This window comes from Python bivittatus, unplaced genomic scaffold, assembly GCF_059951505.1.
Source record: "Python bivittatus isolate LINGU-HERP-01145 unplaced genomic scaffold, Pbiv_v1 ctg000020_np1212, whole genome shotgun sequence".
Lineage (NCBI taxonomy): Eukaryota > Metazoa > Chordata > Lepidosauria > Squamata > Pythonidae > Python > Python bivittatus.
This window is the reverse complement of record NW_028277030.1, coordinates 20,767,422-20,795,234: the sequence shown is the minus strand read 5'-3', so window position 1 is coordinate 20,795,234 and position 27,813 is coordinate 20,767,422. Positions and strand designations below refer to the sequence as shown.

Genomic DNA, 27,813 nt, shown 5'->3' with positions numbered 1-27,813 from the left:
ACCTTAAATAACTGAATATCAAAGTGAAAGCCAGGAGGTTCCCCACACGGGCAATTGCACTCTGGCTCCAAAACTCAGATCAGTCTGACGACAGATCCTAGTTCTCTTTGTCTGCTTACTTGAAAGTATACTACGGGGGTACCTGGTTGTATCTTGTCCCCATGGCTGGACAATTTTAACTGTAATGCAGCCAATAGGATCCAAAGACGGCTGCTCCCAGATGTTCCATGTGCCAGCCTGCTGCAAGAAGCTGTGTGTCCCACATAGCATCTTGTGGCAGGCTGGGAAAGCTACCTGGACCATGACTCTAAAGATGCCTTAGTATGCTCCCCAGTTCCTTAGCTTTCTCCCAAATCCTTACAGACCAGCCAGCTGTGAAAAAGGGGACTAACCCAAATTAGCTAAATCTCAGAAAATTCTTGTTTCACGAAGCAGGCAAAACAAGTGTTCTCCAGACATGAGTTGCATGAGACATTCCAAAATTTCCAGCTCAATGTTGCGAGGTGGCTGACTAAACCCCATGTCATCGGTTCTGCATGGTTAGTGGGTGGTCCCACTTCCCCAATGGGGGAAGAAGGTGCCTCTCTTTTAAGGCAGCAAAAAGCCTTCATCCCATTAGTCACATCTTCCAGGCCATTTATTAGTATGGCGGTACTTCACCTTCCCTTCCTCTAGAAAAAAAATTCCAACTGATTTCTGTAAAAAGCCTTTCAAAGACACGAAAGGAAAAAAAACTTCTCTGAAATCTCTCCTGCTTTTTAAAATAATTTATTAGGAAGAAGTGCTTATTAGCCAAGAATCCCTCTACATCCAGATCAAGTCCTTTCAAAAAGGGGCAACAGGGGAAAGAGCCAGAATTTGAAGTGATTTGAGAAAGTCAACTAAGAAGGGTTTTGGAGGTATTATCATCAGAGCACATGAACAGTAAAAGAGGTCAAAGTAAAAAGTGAAAGGAGTGGTATTTCATTGGGGTGAAGACAACTGTACAAAAGTTCATACTGAAATGTGTCACAGCTCTATATCATGAATCTTTCAGCTGTTCCCATTATGGCAGCCACCAATATTTTTTAAAAAAAAATATAAACCATCACTTTCCAAGAGACATTTGTTTTATTTACATTATGAAGCATACGATCAAATGTTATTCTCTCCCACCACACGGTTTAGCTCCCTCACAGAATCTTGCCTTGTTTCTGTTCAGAAAGTAGATGTGATGATAAAGAGAAATGTACACTGTTTTGACAAACTTTACGTTGCACCTAGAGCTTTCCTACTGCAACAATAAAAAGGATGCGTGATATACTTCTGCAACAGGAAACACATAATCAGAAGGAGTCTGGTAGCACCTTTTCTAACTAACAAATTTTATTAAAAGATTTCAGCTTTTCTCAGCTGCAGCTCACTTCATCAGATGCATCGAATGGCTAAACTGATATAGGATTTAAACTGGGGTGAGGCGGGGGGAGAAGGGGAGAAGAAGAGCGTTATACAGATGTAGGTTACAAGTGAGACAGATTACAACTACCTTATCAATTAACAACTGCAAGGTATTAAAAAACCATTACGTTTATTGAGAGCTTCTACCCACAAGAGCCAGTTCTCTTTCTCTCCTTGCATTCATCTTTATATTCCTGCAATGAATGGACAAGATGATTTGTGAACTATTAGATACTGAACCATTTATTTGTAAGGTGCCATAGGACTCAGCTGATTTTGAGATTAGTAATGTTGCTCAACCTCCGGTCAATGCTTAAGAGGGTAAGCAGTAGGAGCTGCACTCAGAATTCATCCTCAAACTTCCTTCAATGCCTGGACTACTCTTGTTGTCATGTAGGATTTAAGCATATCTTCCTGCATGCAAGATATAATCCCACGCGACCCATCCCATCTGAAAGTAGAACACAAAGTACACAGAGAACCTGGAAGGAGTACAGAAGCCAATAAAAAACAGTCTCGATGGAAAAGCATCTAGAGGACAGAGGATAGAAATTGTTTAGTTTGATACGTAATGCAAATATCTTCAAGCTGCTTTGAGAAGGATTAGAATCAACTGACATTCTTACCTAACTCTTTGTACTATGTGTGCTTCTGAAAACTAACACTTCACCCATACAGCAGAGATAGGAAAAAAAAAAAGACTAATCTGCTTTCCTTAAGAAACTACCAAACGTATGTACTGACCTCTAACATTTTTTCCTTTTTTTTTTTGTAATAAGTCTAACATTTTTGTGTCCTTTACCTTTTAGTAAAGTTGCCAACTGTAATTATTGAGCACTTAAGTTCTTACTGAAACTCTTATAAATCCTGTTCTGTTAAACAGGATTGCTTAATTGCATTTTTCCCTTTGAAATCTTGTCCCCAAATCCCCCAAAGTGCTAAATCGTTAGCTGCTTAATTTCACTATTGGTAATAATTTTTCTCTGCTTCTCCCGGTCTCCTAACATTAAAGAAAATCCTGATGGAATTTTAACATTTTGGAGTGATACAGAGAAGATGATAGGAAATACTTGATGTAAGAAAGGCCATTAATTCAGTCTTCTATTTGCACCCTCAATTTTTGTTACATTATACCAGAAACATTTGTCTATCATAATGCATGACACTGGTGCTTTTTTCTTGATTATGTGTAGTTTACTGTACAGTAGATATCACTAGATAGATATTAAGTTTGGGAATTGCTAGTTTGCCTTCCTCAGATTATCTATACTGTATATATATGAGAAAACCTAGTATTTTACGCTAGCTGCTACAAGTTTCTATAGAAACTTTGCTCTAACAAGAAAAGAGTGTGGATGGAAGGATACAACACTCCCCCCGCCCCCGCAGCCCCATCAAAAAGCTTCCCATTAAAATTGGAAGAAACAGACATAGAAAACAAAAATGAAGAATTCAGCTAGGAATCTTGAGAAACACAAAGATTCTCTGAAAGAACCATCTTTGCCAAATATTGAAGAGACAAAATGAACTTTACCTGTAAAGTGAAGTTCAAAGGGCATAGATCAATTCTGTCCCAGGTTGGTTTTCATTAGATCAGATTAGCAGAGGAACTTCAGTTCAAGTATGTAAAATGTTTAATTTATTTTATTAAAATTTAAACTGCTCAATAGCTGAAGCTTTATAGATGTTTTTTTAAATGACAGCCTACCCAACAACATTTATGGTTTTTAAACTTCACTTCAAATTGGCTCCAAAAGCCCAAAGTAAGCCAAGGAAGTCATTTCAGAGTTTATCTAACTTTCTTTCAGCGGCCCACTCCTATAAACAGAAGAATCCGAGTGTAACTTTTCAATGGCAGCCCCAGGTTGATAACTGCTGTAGTAATCCAGTCTGGAAAGAGTGAATGGCTATGAATAAATTAGACCTAGCCATGAAAGTTCATAACTGAGGCACTAATTTCATCTGGTGAAACATGCTCCCGACGCATATGACTTTACTCGTAGCCTGTGGCTTGTCTCTATGCTTTGGCCATTTAAAGTCATCTCCTTGTATGCCTTTTTATATTTCTGCTTCGGATGCCTCTGAATCTGGACTGTGTTAGCTTCACCAATGTTTAGCAAAATATATTGCAGGGCTGCTGAATTCTGTTGGATGAAATGCATATGCATGACCAGACAGCAGCCAGGTACGTCCAGTCCAGACCCACTGAAGTTTTAGTTCAGGGAACGACAGGAATCAGCCTCGCATCCTAAACGGGTAAACGGATTCTTGATCTTAAGAAAAAAAAGATAAGCAGGAAGAAGATTGCAACCTGGTGTCAATTGGGGGGAACAATCTTACAGTTGGGATGGCCTCTCAGTCAAATGTAAGATTTTAGTTCCCCCCTTCAGGCTAAAATGGCTAGTTTGGAAAGTATTTTCCCTGAATGAAAAACAGCTTCCTTATGTGCCTGATTCAACTTAATCTCCACTTATCCTTCTGCTGTTCTGTGCTATGGGTTAAAACGTCAGCATATCCACATTTGCTACATTTTCTATCTGGGTAGACATTCAAAGGCTTCCCTATTTCTTGTATCCTTTCTTTAATCACAGATACTATCAAACATTAAGGGATGCGGAAATTAAGCACATTCTTGGCAAATGGACGAAAAAATCCAAACAATTTAATGAGCCACTCTATAGAGCCCTATTGCAAGGTACAGTATATTTGAAGCCTATATCGCTTAAAGAAAATAGGCAAATGAATGAATGCTCTTTGTCATGGCCTTAATGCTCTACTGTCAAATTATTTCCTAGCTATTATAATATTTGCTATTATTTCTTTTAAAGCCTCAACTCACCCAAGAGACATTTTATGTGAGGAGTATATCATGCTGCCTAAATTATGCACCATGAAATTTTAACCAAAGTGGAAATAACATACTACCATCTAAACCAGATGGCGTACTCTCGAAATATTTCATTTACATTCATCAGAGAACCACAACCATTACCAGAAGTCTTGGAGAGGGACACGGGTAACAAAATGATATATTCAATTTCTTTCTGCACCTCAGCTCACACTCTCCAACCATTAACTTTTCCATTCTCGTGCCACATCAATCTTCCCTGCTCCTCTTCATCTTTCACCCTGGCTGTTTCCTTAAAATGAATCCCTGGATCTCATTCTGTGCCAGGCAGGCAGGCAGGCAGTGAAATGAAATAGACCTTTTCACTGTTTACACTCAGTCTTCAGAATCTCTTCCCCTCAGAAAGGCTGGTCTGCTCTTATCCTTTCATTACCAAGTGAAGCTTTTTTTGGGCTGGCCTCTGAGCTGTTCCAGTATTTTTTTTTTTAAATCTTACCTGGCAGCACATAGCCTGGATGCATACCCTCAAATCTTAAAGAGAGGCTTCCCTCAAAAAAAAAAAAAAAAAAAGCCACTGAATTGTATTTTTTAATGTGGCAGAGAAAATTGATTTAACACACTAGGAATAATCCTATCAATTGCATTTCCATTACATTTAAATTAAATCAAACTGAGTTTTTGTCTATGCCCTCTTAGCTTTTGGAGTGAGGTTCCTCAAAAACCACTCAAAAGCAGCCCTCAACCCACAAAGGCATGAGCTCACCTCATCTTAGAGGTCTGGGATTAGTAAGAGCAGAACATGGTGAACGTTTTTATTTAACAAGAGCGTTTTGATTTTCATGGTTAAAACCAGGCTCTGAAAATGCTTTTAGAGGTGATAAGCAGTGTACAAATATTTTCTTCCATAAATAGATAGATAGATAGATAGATAGATAGATAGATAGATAGATAGATAGATAGATAGCCAAACATTTATCCCACTTGTTTTTTCCCTAGATATTAGAAATGTAATCTGATCAATACAAATGTGTGGCACATAAAAGGCAGCTTCCATGGAAGAACTATAGCCAAGAGCTCCTGCTGCTAGCCCGTTCTCACTCAAATTTCTTTTTCTTCCTCCTACCATCACAAACATTAGCATTTTGACATTAAAAACCATAGTCCTGCACACAATCCAAAGAAGAAGAACAAGGAAAAGTACTCAGAAACATTCCAGTGTTGTCAATAATGAAGCACATTTTGATTATACAATGCCACTTTTTTTTAATGCCAATCTCAAAAATCAATATTCTCCTCCAAAGACCCATTCCATGGCCAGTTCAAGCAACTCATGATATTACAATGGCAAAATACTGCTCAATATAAAGATGCATTCCTTTAGCTGTTTGCTTCTGTACGTTTTAACACTTTCTAGTTCACTTTCATTTTTGAAGGCCCATGTACCTGCACTCTGCTATTACCTTGCTGATAAAGTGTAATTGGTAAGTGAGCAAAGCTTCTTATATGGTAGTCCAATGCTTGTGAATGGACCTACCGTGGAATGTGAGCATTGCTTCCTTCCTGATTATTTCTAAGTAGATCTTAAGGACTTAGGTTTCCACTCTGACTTTATGTAAATGGATCATTCCCATTTTTATTGCTAATGTTGCTTAGATGCTTCGTGATGCTATTTTAGATCATTTCTCTTTCATAGCGTATGTAATTTTGTAAATGAATTTCAAAAGGCTTTTCTGAAAAAGGCAATATAAATATGTTAAGAATTACTAAAGAGATTAAACGTTTTACAGTCTATATAAATCTTTTCATTCCTTTTCATGGCTTGCCCAATTACACTAGTATTGGTTAGTAAATAAACCATTTAGATATTTTCCTGTAGAAAACAATGACCAAAAAACCAAAACAAACAAACAAAAAACCTTTGTCAGTATTTCTGTTGGCTTTCCTTCCCAGAAATTTTATTGAGTTGAACAACTGTATTTTCTTCCAGCCTTGCTGGCAAATATCTCTTATTATGTAACAAGATGTATTTCTCTTATCTGCCTACTCATTAATAAAGTAATAAATACAGGCATCTCAATTGTTGACAGAAATATCCGCTAAGGAGTTCATTTCAGAAGACCCTCAACTCAGCAAGGCAAATGCTACTTCACTAAATTGTCAGAAGTTTGTAACATGTATTGAAATATAAGTGCAAATCTGTTAGAACAAATCAGAATAGAAGCAACTCAGAATAAGGTGCAATGCTACAGCTTTAATGAAGTACTTAATTGCTTAACTGTTACATAATCCAATCCTATATGCCAGCTCCTATTGAGCTCAATGGGATCTTCTCTGAAGTAAGCACATACAGGATCAACTCCTTGATCATTTAAGACAACCAGTATAGTCCTCTAAACTAGAACAAGGGAAATAGGAGATAAACTGCCATTGGTCATGAAACTAAATGGATAACCTTGGACCAGTTGTAGTCATTTAGCCAAACCTCTTTTGCAGAAATTTCATGTGACTAAGTAGCAGGAGGGAGACTATACATGCCAACTTGAACTTGCTGAAGAAAAGATGAGATGTATATGGAATAGATTTAATGAATAAAAATAAGATATAGTTTGCTTTATTACTGCTACTTTTACAGAGGTGAATTTGAGCCCTATGAACCTAAATCTTGTAAACCTGAACATCTAATAGTATGGAGAAAATGTTACCATAAGAGAAAAAAAATCAAATCAACTAATGCACATGGCTGGTAATAGAAACTAAAGGCAATGCAAGCTGATGAATGCTCAAATAAATTACGTTCTTGAGTAATATTATTTGACTTGACTGTTGTTGTCATCTCAGTAGGACTAAGCACAAGTGTTAAGACTGGTTACTGAAGTCCATTTGATATTATTTATTCTACTGGTCATTCAGATCTTAATTCTCCATTTCCTTTTTCCTTGGACTACTGCACTTGGACTTATTGTACTTGGACTACCATAGTGGAATAACAGACTTATGCTCTATTTTGGGATGGCTTGCTATTTTAATGCTATGTAACTTCCTAGAAAAACTGTTTTAAGTGGCTTTTTTAAATAACATAATTCTCACTCTTCATATGTTTCAAAGGAAGCCAAATGAATCATGAGGAAGATTTCACTGAAGAGAACTTGAGAGCTTCTACCATCTCCATGTAAAGAACATTCAAATACATCTTTTACTTGTAAGTTCCTACTCCTTTTTCTAACTGTTTTAAAAACCCATATCCATCTCTTTTTTAACAATATTTTTACCATGAATACAATTACTATATATTCGTTTATGTTCACTGGCTTAAACTTATTGCATTTTTTCTTGCTTTTCAACCAGGGTACATAACATTGTTTAAGGTAGATATTAGTTATCTGCAAGGACTCTGGAATAAAGAGTTGGAATATCCCATATTAATAAACAAATGACTAAAGGTCTTAAAGAATATAAAATATGTTTCTTATTATTTTAAACTGAGACTAACAGAACAAAAAATTCCTGGATGTCAATCTTATTATGAGGGAAATATAAAACAAGTGAGGGAACACTTTCTCATCTGAGGGTTTGTCCCACTATTATCCTGTTTTGGTTTAATATCCATAAACTTGCTAATATGGTGTTACAAAGATCGATTCAATTTAAATACCTGAAGGTACTTTTAAATGATCAAAAATTTGCAACTTAGCACTTTATCAAGAATTAAGGATTTATCAAACATGGAGAGCAGTACAAAAGATAACAAGACGTTGTAAACACAGATTCACAGTGCAGCCTGACTGATGTGTATTCGCTTTCTGCTTATTAGTTGGCTTTCTATCAATGTAATGGGAAAACCAATCAATATTATTTCACATAGTCAAGATGTAATGATCTGTTTACAAATTAGGCCGAATAACTTCTTATATGTAACATGTTTTTTCTCCTTTTCCCTTTATATGTTTTTGTGGGTTTTTCCCCTTCCTTCTCCCTCTTTTTTCCCTTGATACTAAAGCAATAAAGTACAGTATACCTTCTGTATGTAAAAAAGGTACATTAAGTGTTCAGGCAAACCCAGTCTCAAGTCTTCTTGAGCCCAGGAGAGCCTCTAGGTACAATCTGTCATGTGCATTGGCTCCAGCTGTGCACCTCCAAGCTGCAGAGCTGAAGGAGAGAGTTTACATAACTAAAGCTACACATGGTGGTAACTTGGTGTGCCTGCTCAGTTCAAAGCAATGTAAACATCAGGTCAACGGAGGGGGGTGATAGGGTCAGCTGGTGTGATCACAACTCCCAGTGCATTCGTTTTTGAATCCTGGTCCAGGTTCCTCCCACACAGTTCAAAGATGCATTCTGGTTTTCCACAGTTTTTAAAAATACCTTCAAATAAAATTTTAATAGGTGCACTTTGAATGAAAAAAATAAGGAACTACTAAAATAACAACTAAATAGTTCAAAGCAAGAACACATAGCATTGAAAACCCCTTTAAAAAGCTATACATTTTGAAGCAAAAACCAGAATCCCATAGCAAATACAGAGTCATAAACACACACATAGACACACAGCCAGCTACTAAACTACACTTATTTACTTGAATTCTCCTGGGAATTAAATATTCCAGTAAAAATAAGAGAAGAGATGGAAACACAAGTTTCTTATTATCACACTTCATATGTCATAAAATATAGCAGTTAACTTATTTTGGGAAAAGGAACAGAAGTTGTGCAACAAACAGGCGTATGCAAATATTTTCTATTGTTGAAACATCTTAAATGCAACTTGTCATAATTTAACTTCAGGCACATTGTTCTCTCTCAAAGCATCCTAAACATACCTATAGTTTCAACCCACTGACAAATCATTACACTGCCAGCAACATCCATGGGGCCATGTGGAGGGGAAAAAAGGCAATTCAACAAATCAAATATAATTGAAACCAGGTAGCTATTAGAATAAAATAAAATGTCTAAAGATTTTCCCTAGATCTCTTAATATTAGAATTACATCAGTTACAAATACAATGCACTGTATTATCTCCCCCTCAAAAAAGAAAAGAAAAAAGAAAAGAAATTTTTAAAAAAGGTGGGGGGAGTTGATATTTGAGCTTTAATGTTAATCCCTGGGGGTGGAGTACAGGCTAATTTGTAGTCTCAGTTTAAGAAAAGGAAACTTTTAATCAACAAGAGAACAGGAATAAATTCATACATGACTACACACTTAAATGCTTATTTTATATTGTTGTACAGTTACTAAAGTATTTGCTGAAGCCAACAGAAAGAATAAGATGACACTGTTTTAATGAATGATCATTAAATATAATATGAATTATATTAATGATCATTCATTAGCCATAAACAGAATAAATATTCAACTAATATCTACATCCTTTCTTCATGAGTTATTTATATTCCATCTTGCCTTCAATCTAGTGCCATCTGTTTGGCAAATGAATTCGTAAAACGTCTTCCTGGGAGACCTCTGTTGTACAGTAGGACACATGGAATGGAAATAAAGAACATCCTAGAACAATTAAAACCCTAGGGTTGGAAGGAAACGTGCAGGTCTTCACGTCCAACACCTGCCCAGTGTTGGAATCCTCAGACTTTGTCCAGTCTTTTCTTGGAAACTCCAGTGATGACCCCATTTCCATACCTACAATTTCTGGACACAGGCTATTCCACTGCTTAATAGCTTTCACAGTCAGGAAATTTCTCATTTGAAGTTTGGATCTCTGATTGTAAAGCTTCTATCCACTGGTTCTTGTCTTACCTTTGGGTATTCTGGAGAATAAACTCACACCCTCTTCCCTGTGACATCCCTTCATATATTGGAAGGCTGCTATTGTATCTCCTCTTACTATTCCCTTCTTTAGGCTAAATGTACCAAGTTCCTTTAACCACTCTTCGTAGGATTTAGCTTCCAAGCCTCTTATCTTGGTCGCTGTTCTCTTCTCTCTTTCCTGTGTTTAATCTGTGGTCTACCAAGAAACCTAGGATCTTTTTCACAAGCACTACTGCTAAACCAGATACTGCCTTTTTTGTACCTGTGCATCTGGGTTTTCCTGCCTAAGTGCAAAATCTTACATTTCTAACTATCGAACAGCATTTTGTTGGATGGGGCCCAATGTTCAAGTCTGTCAAGATCCTTTTTAAATTTGAGCCTGTCTTCTGGGTTTTAGGAATCCCCCCCACCCCGCCCAATGCTTTGTGTCATCCGCAAATTTTATCACTGTCCCTTCTATTTCCTCTTCTAAGTCATTTATGAAGATATTAAAGAGTACTGATGTACCTCTATGCATACCTCCCTCCATGTGGACACAGACCCATTAAGGACCATGCATTGGCTGCAGTTGTTCAGCCAACTGTGAACCTATCTGGTAGTGGGACTATCCATCCAACATTGTTCCAGTTTATCAAGAAGCAAGCTGTGGTCTTCTTTAATCAAAAGCCTTACTGGAGTCTAAGTGCACTATATCCGCAGCATTCCCTTGATCCACTACTAGTCACATTGTCAAAAAAAGCAATAACATTTGTTGGGCATGATCTGTTTTTTTTAACAAATCCATGCTGGCTTCTGGTAATCACCCTCTTCATTTCTAAGAGCGTACAAACCTATTGCTTGATGATCTTTTCTAGGATTTTCTGAGGTATTGATGTCAAGCTGATTGATCTGTAGTTTCCTGGGTCCACTTTTTTCCTCTTTTAAAAAAAAAAATTGGGACATTGTTGGCTCTTTTCCAGTATTCTGGCACTTCTCCTGTGCTCCAGGATTTCTCAAAGATTTTAGTCAGTGGCTCTGAGATGACATTCACCTTTAACACCTTGGGATGTAATTAATCTGGTCCAGGAAACTTGAATTCATTCAGAGCAACAGGGATGAATTCCTTACCCATTTTTATATGAATTTCCCTTCTGCTCACCAGAGTGACACTTTGGACAAATTAGACTGCTATTTTCTTCTATGAAAAGACAGATGCAAGGTAGGAATTAAGTAGATCAACTTTCTCCCTGCTCCCCATTGCTATTTTGCCATCTTCTCCAACCAGTAAGCCGCCCATTTCCTTGTTGTTCCAGATCCCCAAATAACCCCTTTTTTAAAAATAATATTTGTATTAAAGTTTTACACAGATAAAAGCTAATACAGAACTTAAAAAGACATACAAACAAAAAAGAAAAAAGAAAAAGAGAAAAGAGAAAGACATATAAAAAGTGACTCCCCTGTCTCCAAACAAGTATAAACATTTGCAGTAACTTAACATCTTCTCTAGTATTACAGAAAAATCTCTTCTTCCCATTTCATACCCCGTAACAATAGCTAAATTATTTTAAAAAATCATCAATCTTACTCAGCAAAAGCATTACGAGTACCAGTAATAAACTATATGTTTTAACCTTAAACAAGTAAGTCCGTAAACAAATAAATCCTTATAACACTCTCTAATAAGTAAACTATAAAAGATTTATCCCTGTAGGCATAAAGAATACCAATAATAATAACATATATATTTTAAACTAAATCAAACAGGTCCCCTTTACATTCTAACCTATAACTTTCTGTAACAAATAAGAGATAGTTTATTTACATATTAAAAAAAACCCTTTAAATCCTTGTCTTAAAATCCTGGTGCCAAAAAAAAAAAAAAGATTCCAATAGTACAACCCAAAATCACAACTTATACAATTTAACCCTGATCAAATAAGTCCACTTTAAACTCCATTTTCTTATTTTTAAAAGGCTTGACTTTCATTCAATCCCTTCTTCAAATAAAGTCCCACATGTTGATCTCTTATCATTTCCTCCCTGTCTGTTTTCAGGAACAACTTTAAAGATTTAGTACTTCCCTTCTGTGAATCCAGAATAAGGTAACTCTCAAAGTCATTCTTCTGATTTATAATTTGAATGTCCCCTTTAATTGTTAAACATCAACCAGTATACTTTGTAGGTCTGATGTAACTTCTTTCTTCATATCACTCTTGCAGTCAAACACTTTTAAGTCCATTTTCAAATCCACAATGTCTTTTTCCATATCTTCCATATCACCTTTATAGTTTGGCAATTTTTAAAAATCCATTTTAAGATCCCTATTCAAATCATCCTCAGCCTCTGTTTTATCCAATAGAATCCTTTTTTCTTCTATATCCTCTATTAGATCCGCTTTGAAAGTATCAGAAAATTTTAAAAGTCCTGAGTACATTGTTCCCAAACAGACTTTATTTTTCCTATAGTAAAAAAATATTCCTCTATTATTTTAGTTGGTATCTTCTCCTTTAATTGCTCTCTGGTTCCCTCTAGCTAACCTTCAAAGCCCAGTCTTATCTTTTGCTTATTTTCAAAGTCAAAAGTTTCCCACAGTAAGGTTTCCTACAATTAATTCCAAAATCATCAGCTGTATTTTTATAAAATTTGAAACAGTTCATAAGAACTATTCTTTCAAATCCATCTGGCCCTTTAACTGTCCACAATCAAGATTCTAAACTCCTTTTTGCTGTTTTCCCAAAGTTAATTTTTTTCTTTTTAATCTCTAAACTTACTTAAACTTCCTTTCTTCAAGGATAGAAGGAAATACTCCCTGTGGGTAGCAACTTGCCCTTCAGAAGGTTTTTAATTTCCAAATAAATTGATAATAAGTAGTAATTGTCAATTAAAGAGAAAGTGCATGCAAATCTAGTGTCCTTTTGAAGGCTCTGAACTGTGGCTTGGGCTCAATGTTGCCTGCAACTCCCAGAGCGCTCAACCCGCTGGAGATCACTATTTTGCAATCTCTTCACAGGGAGCCTCTGTAAGGAGTACTTACGGGTGATCCAGTCATCTCCTTTATCAGGAGATGGTTCGGAAGAGCTGGACCCTGCACTGGCTTCTATTATCTGCCGCAGCCATCAGCTCCACGAAAATGGAGCCATCTTCAAACTGCCATTACTCCCCTGGAAGTCCCCCAAAATAACCCTTTGTTGTTACTATTCATTGCGAGCCTTAACTCATGTTGAGCATTTTCTTCCTGACCCAATCTTTGTATATTCAGGCAATTCCCTGATATCCTGCTTTTGCTATATGCCTCTTTTTCCATTTTTTTAACTTGTCCTTTTTATTTCTCAAGTTTATCAGGGAGTTCTTCATGCAACCATGCCAATCTCACCAGTGTCTCCCCCCTCCCCCCTTCTTTTTGTTTCCTCTTTGGTATTAATTGTGTTTGGGCCTTGAGGATCTCATTTTTCAGGATTTGTCAACTCTTCTGAATTGTTTTTCCTTCAGGATTTCTATCCATGGAATCCTGCCTACTTTTTAGTCTGTTGAGATCAGCTCTCTTAAAATCTAGAATACTAATTTGACTACTTTCAGTTCTCCCTGCTTGAAATGCAGCAAACTCTAGAATTACATGGTCATTATCTCTCAAGATCCCTACCAATTCCACTTCTTTGACTACTTCCTCCCTAGTAGTAAGTATTAAGTTCAATATACTGGTCTTCTAGTTCCCTTCTCCACCTTTTCGTCAATGAAATCATCTGCAAGGCACGTCAAGAACTTGTAGGATCTCCTGCTTGATGCAGAATTTGATTCCCAGCTGATATCAGGATGATTGGAATTCCCCATTATCACAATGGTGTGTTTCATGGATACCTCGGCCATCTGGTTTGTGAAGACTTCATCTGCATCTTCTGCTCATTTGTGTGGTCTCTAGTACACACCCACAACAATGTCATTTTTGTTTCTTTCTTCCCTAATATTAATCCAGAAACTATTAGCACAGTTTTCATCTTTGGCATCATGCATTACCATACAGATGTAGTCATTCTTCACATATAATGTGATTCCATCTCTCCTTTTGTTGGGTCTGTTTCTTCTGAACAAATGATATACTTCTAGTACAATGTTCCAATCATGAGATCCATCCCATCAAGTTTCAGTTATACTGACAATATCATATTTGCCCTTCTGTATTAGAGCTTCTAGTTCTACTTCTGCCTGTTTGTTGTTCTGCCTGTTTGTTGCCCATACACTGTGCATAGGTGTACAGGCATCTGAGTCCTTTAGTGATGTCTTTAAGTTTCCCTCCTGCATCTCCTTGCGTATTCTTAAGTGCTCCTTCCTTCTTTGTTGCAAAGTTTGCTACCTTTGGTCTTATGTTTTGGGGGTGGTTCTAGGTAATGGTCCCCCTCTATAATAGGCAGAGGGAATGGCCTACAGCAGTGTTTCTTAAACTTTTTTCTCTCAGGACCACTTCCTACTTTTAAAAATTATGGAGGATCCCAAAAGAGTTTTTGTTTGTATGGGTTATATTTATTGATATTTACCATATTAAAAATTAAAATTGATGCATTTGCTGCCACTTCTTACAATTGTTTGATGGCATTTTAGTATCATATTATTTTTCAACATAGACTGGCAAATAATTTTGATTTTGTGGAGCCCTAAGAAAGTCTTGGGGTACCCATAGGGGTCCTCAGGCCACACTTTAAGAAATACTGGCCTACAGGGACAGGAGGAAAAGCAGCTACCAAGACAATGGTCAGATAAAAGAAACCTGAGCCTGGGGCAGAACTGTAACCTAAGAAAATGTCTCAGACAAGACCCTCCCTGGTTTTCCCCCCTGGAGGGGGGAAGTACATTCAGATTTGCAAGATTCTGTTACTATATCTTTATAATAAAAAGCAGTACTGACCTGCATAACTTTGGTTTCCTAGTTTGGTTTATCTTGAAGGGATGACATCCTCCCCCTCTAGTTTAAAGCCCTCCAGATAACCTTAGCAAGATGTCTTCCGAATTGGAAGTATGTATGAAAACATCACCTGTGCCCCAAGTTCTTTTGCTTTCATGCCTAGCTACTCATAGTCTTTCAATATTCTTCCCAGGCTCTTTCTGGCAGTATTATTTGTTCCAACACAAAACAGAAGAAATAGTGGTTAGCAGACTTGATTATTTGGGTCAGCTTCTCTATATCTTGTTATATCTTGAATCTTCACACCTAGGAGACAATATACTTGCCTTGATAGCATATCTGGTCTGCAGACTGCTGACTCTTCTTCTTAGTAGGGAGTCACCTATCACCACCACACACCTTTTCCTCTTTGGGGGAGCCATTGGATTCCTTGCCTCTGTGACAGCCTTTTTGTCCTTCCTATTACTGTGATACTTGGTGAAATTCCTTCTCTACAAGTCTGTGAGTCTTACTTCAGGTAGAGGAAGTTAGAATGTACTATTTTCCCTATTCTTCATCATCAGTTTACCCAATTCCAGTCCTGCCAGGAGTGTTAATTAAAAAGCACCATGTATTCAACAGTTTAATAATAATCTTTTGAGCCAATTTTGATGAAGGAATCATGGTCTCCAGTGCTACAGATGAGTTTACATAGTCTATAACACAAGTACAGAGAAAGTGAAAGGAGAGATGACTGGAATCTCCCAGACAGAAAAACAGAAAAAACATTTTTGCCAAGTGTCTTAACCCTTTGCTGTCAGGTCTATTTTCTGTGACTGAGAATTAAGATTATTGTTATACAAATATGGTCAGTTTGGGCTGGGGGGATTGGAAAGAGAAAAAGCTGAGCAAGTTTATATATCTCTGACATACCTCCAGTTCTGGTGCATGCTTCATAATTTTAAGAGCAATATAACAGCCAATTGAATGTCCAATAAGTACAAGCTTGACATCTTTTGGCACATTTTTCCGGAGGAAGTTCAGTTTGTGTTCAACTTGCCCGTGAAGCCCAAAAACATCATCTGTTTCATTCGAAACCATCTCTATAAACAAGCAAAAAAATAATAATAAAATTATTTCCTTTGCTTTGAAGATGATTCATTGCATTCACTGTAGCTCTTTACAACTGCTTTCAAAAATAATCCAGAAATTACTCTGAGATGACATTACTCATAAACCTTCCTTTGGTAATAATTATTTAATGTTGTTCAATTATTTGTAATAAATAGGGTACTACCAATAAAACAGCAGCACTAATTAAAACTTATTTAAATGCACAGTACAGTACAATCAACCAAAGACAGATTGTAATATACAAGATTTTAAAATCTTCCAGAAAGTCAACAGAGGGGACCATCCTGAATTCCTGGAGGAGGACAAAAGAAAGATGTAGAATTACCATAAAGAACACCCCAATCTCTGTTTTTACTGTAGGAACAGAAAACAAAGCCATGGATGCTGATCTTAAAGATTAGAAAGCCCATATAATGAACTGAATCCTGAAACCAAAAGGCAGCCAATTTACTTTTTAAGGTAACAGTTGGCAATAAATATGTTGCTGGAGTATCTTTACAACAAAGACTCTCAGCCATTTGCATCTTAAGTCCTATTCTATTAAGGAACCAGAATCACACCATTTTAGAAATGGTTTATTCAGAGAAATGGTATGTCTCAGCCATTCAAAGTTTGGAAAATATTAATATTATTTAGGACATAAATGGTTCTCAACCTTTTGTATTTTATGTTCCACTCCAACACTGCATAGAACTTTCTTTTATATCCAACATGATAGGGATTTTTTTTTCTAGAAAGATCATATATATATATATATATGTTTATAAGCAGTCTATTATTATGTTTATTACTTACAGTAAGTTTTAAAAGCCTGAAAGTTTCAGTGACTTATTTAGTGTCCCATCTACTCTACTTCTGAATCCTATCTGTGATAGGTATGCATTTAGTTGAGACAGACAGACAGAAACTTTATTTTGGTCATTGACCAATAAAAATACATTCTATAAAACAAACGAGGTAAAATTATCCCCTAACATCAATAACTGTTGGCAATCATCTATGGGTGAAGCTTACACATAATGTAGCAGAATTTTGCTACTTTTAGAGAAATAAATTTATCTTGGTTGTTTAACAGATAATGCAAATAAAAATTATCACAGTGCTCTGGAAATTTAAATAAAAGGGGGGTAATCACCAGGTGGCAAATGTCCCTGTAGAACTGACAATACAAAAGAACATGGCTGTGGTTTCTATGGCACCCATGTCACAGGAGTAACTTAGTTGAGAACCATCTGTTTTAAAGCAAGGGTGGCCAATTTTCTTGTGGCCAGAGTTTACATTTCTCATTATTTAAAAAAACGTTCAACCTCCAAGGGTTACAGGGTACGTGGCCAGTGCTGCAATGGTATCACCATCACGGATAAGCCAAAATGTAAGTGAAATGGGCAGCGATATAAATTTAATAAATAAAATAAAATACTCATGGTCTTGGAGATATTCACTGTATAATATAATTTCAAATGCATTATTCCACTCTGTGCCCTTTTCCCCATGAAATAAAGTTTATTAGAAGAAAAAAAATGCTTCTGAAAATCTAATTCAGATATTCTCTTCTTTTACATATGGCAAACCTTCACTCCACTTTAACAGACTATATTCAGTGTGGTATAAATGGGTGGAGATGGGCGGGGGAGAAATGGAATGAATGAATGAATGAATGAATGAATGAATGAATGAATGAATGAATGAATGTCATGCTAAGATCCAGGTTTAAATTCAGCCACCAATGAGAGGAAGACAGAATAATAGAATAGAGACACCATATTTCTGTTTAGTATTCTTCTTCATAGGTTGCTCGGATGAAACAGTAAAGGCGGGATGACATTCACTATTTAGAGTTTCTCAGAGGCTATATTGCACAGGGTTGTCTATGGTAACGTGTTTGGCACCATGCTGAGCACATGAAGAACCAGTTATTGAATGCGCTCTCATACGGTCCCCATATAATTAGTTGTTTTTTAAAAAATGCCACATAAAAAGTAATTGTTGGGTATAAAATGATAATTGCTTCAAGAAAACAGGATCTTCTATTGTTTATTGTTTAATGTTCAATGTTTAGCCTTTTGTTTAAATCTTAAACAAATTAAACCAGGGATGGCCACAGAAAAGGCTTTGAGAAAGCCAATTAATACTGTTGGTAAAGCTGTTCTTAGAAACATCCTGGCATGATTTATGCTTTGTTAAATTAAAAATGGAAGAGCCAGAAAGGAGACTGAGAAAGACAGAAATACATGATACATCCCCTCTTCTCTACCCCCTCAAATTAAAAAAAAAATGAGAGCAATCTTTTGCCAATCACATTTTTAATTTTTTCACTTGTTATACAGGTAATGGAAAATAAAAAACTAAGTTCTCTAGCAAAGGCCTAAGGCCAAAGCACTGTTTTCAGATGAAGATCTATTTTTAGGCCAAGTTGCTCTGTTTTTTTTTTTTTTTTGTTTAATCTAGTCCATAGCCAAGTATTGTGTTGTAAGCTGACCATCTAATTCATCCTATTAAAAGTATTGTGCTGAATTATATGAAACTCTCAAGTAACACAAGATAATTTTGATGATGATCATTTCTCATGTGTCTTTCCTTTGCCTTGCACATTCAACAATTTCATTTATCTTTCAGATAAGATATGAAAAAGTATATAGAACACCAGTCAGTAAAACATTCTGCAGCAAGTGGGTTGCTACAGCTTGATCACATTCATCAAAGGCGAGTCCCACCAATTGTTCCACTTTTATGAAAAAGGGTGACAGATATGGTAATAAATTACAGATGGAGTCCTCATTACAGATGAAGCCCTTGTTGGAACTGAAGGCGCTCAGGATCACAGTTGAACATTATAAACTATTTTCTACAAACACAGAATCATCCTAAAAGAATGTTTTAATATTAGGGGTTTTGTATTCACACCAAAGCTCAAAGTATGTCCAGCATGCAACAAACAGCTAGTTCAAATCTTTCAGTATGGATATCACGTAATCAGAGTACTGTGCACTGGCTAGCAGTTACTAGGGTTGTGTGAAGCTTTGTAGGACTGATCTAATTTGAAGGAGTTTTAGTTGAATAACTCCTTCAAAACAAAACTGTTAAATGATTTGAGCATCAAACTGAATTGAGATTCTGAGAGATTCAAAGGAATTCAGATATTTGGTGGACTTTATGGCTTTGTAATGTCTCAAATTCTGCTGTAGCATTTCTTCCATATGTGGACAAAGTTGAAGGGAGGGGTTGACTGGTATGATGGGCTCTCTGTACTAATATGACTTGCTGATCAATGAGCTTTTCTGCCTCTACTATATCACTTTCAAAGCATTTCAGGAGTGCTGCTCTGTTATTCATAATATCTCTTCTGCTATAATTTGTTTAGGCAGGTTTGCATGGAAAAAATAAGAGAGCTATTCAGATTTATTCTGTGCTTTTGAAGACTTTGCCATGTCATATGACCTTGTACATTTTGCATAATCCATACTGTTTTATCCATATTCCTTCTTAATTCTCAAACCGTTTTTCTTTTTTCTTTTTAAACCTATAAAGCTTTTATTAGATATAATCTGCTGAAGCATTACACACACATACTCACATCTTCAAAACTATTTTTCTGATCTATGGAATGGTCTCTGTTCAGCTCTGCATCCATTCTGTATACAGTTGTATTGTCCTTTCCTCATCTCTGGTATAGTGATTGAAGGGTCTGGACTAGGAACAGGGAGACCCAGGTTCTCTTAGGCACAGAAACCAGCTGGGTAACTGTGGGTCAGTCACACTCTCTCAGCCCTAGTCTGGGAAGATGAAAAACATCCTGGAAGAAGGTAATGGCAAACCACTTCCACAATGTTGCCAAGAAAATTGCATGGACCTGCCCATGAAGTTGCCCAAAGTCAAAGTTGATCTGAAAGAATTTTGGATGCACATCTACTTCACAGACTATTCTCCATGCATGCCTGTAGCAGTTCTTGCAGAAAACTGATCAGAGCAACGAGGTAGTACGTGAGGATGAAAACGTATTACATTAAAGAAAGGAGGTGTTACAACAGGGATCCACAGAGGAAGCAACTCTCCATCGAATAAAGGAGCAAGCTCAGTGGAGAAGAGCAAACAGCAAAAGCAAGAGACATGGTTTAGAAGAAGAGGGGGAAAAAAGATTGCAGAACAGAAGACAATACAGTGGATCTCTGAAGGGCAGACATGCAGCTGCAACTTACAAGAACAAAAGAAAGGACTGCTGGTAATTGATTATTCATTCCTGTTGCAAAATCATAATAAATGTGTGCCAACCAGACCCACCAGCTAATTTTACGTGGTATCCTCTAAGAGCAATATAACCTAACTAATGATGTGGAGACAAGTTATGCTTCATGGAACAGCTACAACTGTACCAGAAATGGATTTTGAAGCTCTAGGATGGAAGCTCAAGAACTTGAGGCCTCAAATGCCTTTCTCCATCCCTCCAATCCATGAAAGAGGACTGGAAAGAGGAATACTATGTAAGAATGACTAGCTAAGCAATTATGTCAACAGGAACTGTTTGGTTTTTGGGACTATGGTCTGATGGGCTGCTGACACAGGATGGATTGCACTTCATGAAAACTTTGTTGGTGGTGGTTTTTGCCAAAGCATGGCAAGCTTGATCAGGTGGACTTTAAGGTGAATCCTGGGGGGACTGAAGACAAAATACAATGCAGTTGTAACTTTAGATAAAGACTTGTACACTGTAGAACGACACTGTTGCTCAGTAGGGACACTGAGAATTCTGGTTCAGCAACAGCTGAAGATTCCCCATTCCTGATATTCCAATTTAATCAGCTTCCTATCATGGATAGGGGAAAGCTTTTGAGAGTCACAACGATAAACACAGCGAGACTGTGACTTACCTAAAGCAGTCTGATTAATTCTTAGCTGTGCTTGGATTTTAACTACCTTGGCTGGTAACTACCACCTGTCTATCTCTATGCTACACAATCTATTATATTAAATGCCGGTTTATACAAATAGTAAATCATGGCCTGAATTAAAACATAAGCAAACATTACAACATTTGCATCATTAACCTTACAACTGCTCTTTCTTGGGAAAAGAATACTTAGGAAAAAATTAGGAAGGATATGTAATATCAGCAGCGCTTCAGATTCTGTCTCCAAAAGGTGCTTCAGTGTGCAATACTTTAAAGCAGGTGTGCATGTAAATACAGTGGTACCTCGGGTCACGAACGCTTCTGTTCACGAACAATTCGGGTCATGAACAGCACTGTTTGCAAAATTTTGCTTCTGTTCACGAACTCTGCATCGGGTGACGAACAGAATCCGCGGCCATTTCCCTGCTGTGACACGTGGTCGTGGCTTCCTGTAGGGAGGGGGACTCTCCCTCCAAACAATAACCGCCTCCCTGTCCTCCACGCCAGAAGTCGCCTCGAGCAAGGTTAGTGTTCTCTCTCTTCGTACTGTGCTGTACTGTACTTTGTTTCATATTTTTGTGGTTTTAAAAAAAAATACATATGGTTCAGAACGGATTAACCGTATTTACATTGAACCTTATGGGAAAATTTGATTTGGGTCGCGACCAATTTGGGTCGCAGAACGAATTAAGTTCGTGACCCGAGGTACCACTGTATTGTCCTAGAGCTATACAAAACTTCACCTTCAATCTGCACAGTTTGCAAATTGAAGCTGAAGTTTTGTATAGCTCTAGGACAGTATTTAACACTTTTAACACAAGCTCAATTTCACTCAAAAGTCCCTGTTCTCACGGGTAGCCAACTTCTAGGTTTTCAGACAGGAGTGGAAACAACGCATATCAGCAGGAAAATATTAAGTGCCCATCCATTCTCTTCCATGGCGAATTGCCATCTCCCAAGGAGGAGAAGCAATAATCAGCCTAATGCCATATATGTAATCATAGTCTGATTATTTTGACAGAGGCAAATTATGCCTTGCTAAGCCAAGATTTGTTGCATAAGTCACCATTGGCTTGGCTTGCACATTACAATAAGCCACACTGCAAACCACGGTTAGGCAATCCATGGCGCACAGATTAAGCCTTTCTTTTACATGACTGTATTCTCCTCCCCAAAGGCAGCACTTCCCCTGAGTAGATTCGATAATACTGTTTCAATACACACAGATCCAATTAACTGTAACAGGGGCAGAGAAATGATAGGCTGTCCAGTTATGAAAACAGGGATGTGAGGAGAAAGAATGATATACACAAGTTCCCATCTTACTAACAGTCTTTCTCAGTGAGCAGGCAAAAGCAATTACTATATAACAAAGTACCAAGCCCAGCAATTTGGAGGGGGCCTGTTTGCAGCTGCCAGACCAATGACAATTATGATTTATTTAATACATAAGCAAAAGTAAAGCTCTGCTTTACAAAAAACAATGTTGTTGTCTTATTGCAAGCCTATCTTGCCAAAGGACTTATTTGATTCAGCTGGATGAAAAAAAAAGGCTTTGCTCCTGAAAAGTTCAGTAAGAATTTGTTTTATTATCCTATGAAATCCCTTTAGAAATTATCCTTCCTCCCTTCTCTCACTTTCTTAATTGAATTAATATAAGTATTTCCTTGTTTTCACAGAATGTATTATTTCTGGAGTGGTATCTCCATGTACCCAGAGTAATGTATACTGGTTTTTCTCCCCTGGCCCTAAAAAGTCACTTGGTTAAAATAAAACAAACAGTTCTCAGGTTTTTTTACAGAAGCAGAAACTGGTCTCGGAAGAGGGAGAGGCACCTGGGATCACATTACAAATATCTGATGGACAAGGGAAGAGGAAAAAGAGTCGCAAACTTTTTATTTTGCCTTGTTTATAATCAGACCTTTGACTGTGGAGACTACAACAAATTGTAGATAGTCTTTAAAAAGATGGATGTACTGGACCACCTCATCTGCAATTAATTCGTTCAAAATCAGGAAAAGATTATGTCAGGGTTGTATACTGTCATCCTACCTATTTCATTTATGTGCAGAAAAGAACAGAACTCACAAAATGTCTGTTGGAGAACTCGTAAAACAGAGGAAAAGTTGCACTGGGAAACAAGACGCAAGGATACATCCCAAAGGAAAGGGAAAAAAAGAAAAGGCTAAAAACATCAGGGTGAAACTTAACCAATTTAATTACATTTAAATTGCAAATGTAAGGTGTAGTAACACATTTAAATGACAACGTATTAAAGTACGACGTGTTACTACACCTAGGCCAAGAAAAGAGATTACACAAAGCATTCTAGTTTGGATCCTGCCCATTGTTTTAATTTTCTGTAAGGATTAGTGCAAATGCATATGAAAGAGTTTGTCCCACACTCTTTAGCACACATGTATAGCAGCCATTGATGTTCAGAATGTCAGAATCAGTTTAAGCCCTCTTCTCTTACTCATTTAGCATCAGAGGTCAACAAGCATCTTGCTGACATCCCATATACCCTTCAGTCCCACGACTGCAATATGAATTGGGTCGTGACTTCTCTTCTAGGGGCTTCTCCCCAAAGAAAATGCCATTTCAAATCTTTAGCTCACTGTTTTTGAGGTACTTCACATTGTTGTTTCTCAGGGAGGGAGTTAGGAATATAAATGGAAACACCACAAGTATTGCTCATCTCAGTGAACTGTGACATAACCTCCTGAAACTAGGACATCAGAAGACATAAATGTTTCTTTTCCACAAGGTTCAAATTCATAAAGAAATTTCTTTCAGCCTTCCCTGACTTAGGATATCATCTGCATCCAATTACAGTATGGGTGATGGTATCAGCTAGAGAACAACTTATGTCATGGAGTGAAAGGCTGAAAATATCCATAAACAACACCCCCCCACACTCCCACATGCACACACACAAACCTAGGCCCAAAGTTGAGAGGACTGCGGTCAATGAAGTGCCTCAGTACTACAATACTTGGAAAAAAAAGAAAAGAAAGAAAGCTGTTCCGATCCATGCTCTTGCTTGAGAAAAACTGGGCTATATGTGGGAAAGGGAATGGAGAAGAAATATTGTTTTTAAAGTAAGATCAGGAGACTTGTTTTTACAAATTAAAGTTACATAAATTACTGGCAAAATACACTGGTAAACACCATGTCCTGAATAATATAGAGAATGTGATTTTAAATACAACCAAATCAAAATGATTATATTTAAAATCGAAAATATTAAAGTAATCTACAGATATATTATAGCGTATAGCAAGGGGGCAAAAAAGTATACTTGGTATATTTGCACACAAGTATTTAGAGGGGGATGATAGTAATAACCACGATTAAGACTGCTGAATAAGCATGTCTTTTAGGAAGTGAGGGGTTATGGAGTCCTTGTTGCTCTCTGAGCTCAGAGAACACCAAGGATTCCATAGTTCAACCCTGAGCTACAAATATTCTGTTCTATAAGTAAGGGGCTGTTCGAAAGAAATCAAAAACTGCAATGTCTCAGTATTATTTGCACTGCTTCCAAAATAAAATTTGTTCAAGGAAAATTTATCCCAGAGGAGTTAAACCCCTATACCTGTCCTTTATGCAGAAAAAAGATGCTGGAGAATCTTGGATCATTTTCCTACTCTGCCTGCACTCCTTAAATCACACAAACTGGTTTTATGCAGCCTTCAACTTACTTCTACTCTCGCTGACAATCCTAAGGCAAGTGTTATATGTACAAAGGCAATTTATACAATTTTAGTAGACGTGTGCAAAATGTTTTGAATTCATAATGTTTTGAGCTCAAAATGGGTTGTTCCAACCATTCTGCAAATGGTTTTGCAAGATGTTTTCACTTTGATGCAAAGGCTCTTTTCAAGTTCAGAACACTTCTGGAATGATTGAAACCACCCATTTCAAACTAAAACTGGGGGATGTTTCAAGTATAAAACATTATGAATTCAAACTGTTTTGTACACCCCTAAATTTTAGTAAGTTGATGGGATAAATCAAGGTGAAGAACCTACAGGCCTTCACATGTTGCTGACTTACAACTGTGGCACTTCTAGCCAACAAAGCCAGTATCAAGGAATCATGCGAGATGAAGTTCAGCAACATCTGTGGGACCAAAGCTTTCTCATAGATGGAATAAAACTATAAAGAACACACATTTGCATGTGTCTGTGTGCATGTGGGTATATGAGAGATTATAAACAATCACGAAGCAAATCAAAAGAAAAAATGAGCAACTGATGCATCTTTCCAATGGTATACTTTCACATGTTCCATTTTAACTCTTGGGACAAAATGTTTGCCTATTTCCAATCAGTATTAATGAATTATTATGGGTGTTTATGCTTCCAAATGTTCTTTAAAGTTCCCAAAGGGTCAAACTGAGCAGCAAAAGCTGAACCATCAAGATGGGCAGCACCACCATGCTGAGGCAGTTCTTGAAACATTAAATAAAAACAACCAGTCCTTCCTCACACATTGATGTGGGAATATTTCACTGTTGACGAATAGCTTGCAGAACGTTGAAAGTGAATCACTGCATATATTAAGCAGTCCTATAAACAGGAAGCTCATGCTCTATACTGAAACACCAGAAGTATTCTGTAGTAAAAACATCCTTGTATACTTGTGACACTACAAAAGAGTAAATAATTCATTATTTTAAAAAGTGTAATACTTGCTAGTTAGCATTACTTAGAATTCATGAAAATTCATGAGGACTATAAAATGGGGCCATTAAGCAAACTATCTGCAAAGACATTGTAAGAAATTACCATATCATTTCATTAACACATCCAGTACTTCTTTCACCTGCATTTAATTGTTACTGTTGCTTTTATCAGAGCCAAATCAGATGTACTGTTAATCATGAGGCTGCAAGCAAGTCCTGAAAACCAGATATTTGAGATTTCACCATCTCAACAGTCAATAAAACAAAATGGGGAAGATAACTGTTAAATGGGGAAGTGTTCTACATGTATGATTGACTTAAGCAGCCCTCTCAACCTGATTAGTTATACCATCGTGGGAACGGGATGCTTGCCTTCCATGTCTGGAGGCTCGGATAGTACATGAAAGTCCAAAGAAAAAGCAAGAGCAAATGCAAATGGCCAGTGTTTATTCTCATTCAAATGGATGCCCTCCAGGAACACAACTTTCCAGGCAATGGTTATATTTTATGGACACATGCATGATAGCTGGGCTGAATTAAGGCTAAAAGCTAAGTATGATTTTATCATATCCCCAAAACAATCTGATAGCTGCTGAGTTAGAAAATATGGCAGGGACAGGGAATTTATAGGCCTTCAGGCGTTGCTGACCAGCCACTGCATTCACAACATGCTAAACCACAGTGGTACCTTAATGGAGGAAACAAGCCTCCTTAGCTAAACTATTTGTTACTTCTCTCCTACTGCATTGGGGTACTGTTGTCCAGTAGCCTTATTTGGGGTGGTTAATCCCTTTTGGGATTGAGCCCATTGCAGGACCTTCCCCCAGCCACTGTGACCAGTTAGCTCAGCATTTGACTGGTAAAGTTGCTCAAATTTTCTTGAGTCTTAATCCCACTTGGGCAGAGTCTAAAGCAGTGCTCAGGACAATGTCTTGTCAGATTATTTGGGATTTGTTTTGGCTTGTGACCTATGAGTAAGTGGATAGGGTATTCTCTAGGATGTCCTAGCCCCTCCTGGCTCCTTTGAGCAACTGGCCCAGTTCTCTAGATCCATGAGAGTGTTAATATCTCTTTAAGGAAGGGACTATTTCCAACAGCCTTGAAGGAAGCTGGTATACCTTCTCCTTGAGAGGCCCTCCCTGGACCAACAGGTATTAGATAACTTTCACCCAGTTTCCAACCATCATTTTTGGCTATGTTTATTGAGACAGTTGTGAGGGAACAACTACAGAGAACATTGGACGAAGCAGTTATCTGGATCCTAGTCAGTCAGGTTCAGGTTCAGGTTTGAGGTATCCAATACAAAACAATGTTTTCTGAAAAATTAAGTTCATCTCTACATCTTCAATGAGATGGGCAGTCACAAATTTGATAAATAAATAAATAAATAAATATTAAACTTGAGTTTTCCAAACTTGGATATTACAATTTCATATTCCACATATTGTATCATACAGTTATAAAACCAATAAAGACGACATTTTATATCAACATTATCCTTGTATAGTGGATTTAGAAATGAAAGTAAAAACCCTATTTTAGTTAATCATATACAGTTCAGGTATAGACAAAATCCCATTGGTCAAGTTAATGGAAGAAGATGATGCACAGACTTCCCCAACCTTGTAATAATGTGAATTATAGTCAAAAACATCTGGTAGATGCCAGCCTATGGAAGACTGCTTTAGAATAACACACGCATTTTACATCCTTGAAATAATTCACCAGGTATACAACCATCAAAGCCTAGTATTTGACCATTTCCAATTTTGAGACTGTGTGTGAGCAATCATCATCATCATCATCATCATCATCATCATCATCATCATCATCATCCATGACTTCCCACATTGGTTCCTGCTTAGTTGTGTCTTGCCTTTTCATTAGGAAATGTGTTCAAGGTGGCTTATAGCAACAAACTTGAGAGTTTTAAATGAGAAGCTATGAGTGGCATGTAAAGTGTTATGTAACTAATTTTAAAGATTCTAATAAAATTTTAAGATAGTAAGATAAATCCAATGTGTTAATTTAAGTTTAAACCAATACATGTACACAGTGTCTATAACTCAATAAAAAAGTCAGCCATTTAATCTCTAGCTGAACATGAGCTTATTGACATCCGCATATGATCAGTAGCTTCTGTTTTGATAGCCAGGGTTCTGAACTACAATGTATTTTTAAAAGCCTCTGAGAGGAAGCGCTAACA

The 27,813-nt window shown here is 37.1% G+C and overlaps 1 protein-coding gene across 2 annotated transcripts in view; it reads right to left on the bottom strand.

Moving 5' to 3' along the window:
• LDAH (lipid droplet associated hydrolase) overlaps positions 1 to 27,813 on the bottom strand; it is a 103,385-nt gene that overhangs the window by 54,079 nt on the left and 21,493 nt on the right. For both annotated transcript variants that reach the window (XR_015795181.1, XM_088135637.1), the window contains exon 4: positions 15,835 to 16,004. Coding sequence is in view for 1 of the 2 variants with exons in the window: in XM_088135637.1 (XP_087991763.1) it covers positions 15,835 to 16,004 (170 nt within the window). In the remaining variant the exon portion in view is untranslated. The remainder of the gene's footprint in view (positions 1 to 15,834; positions 16,005 to 27,813) is intronic.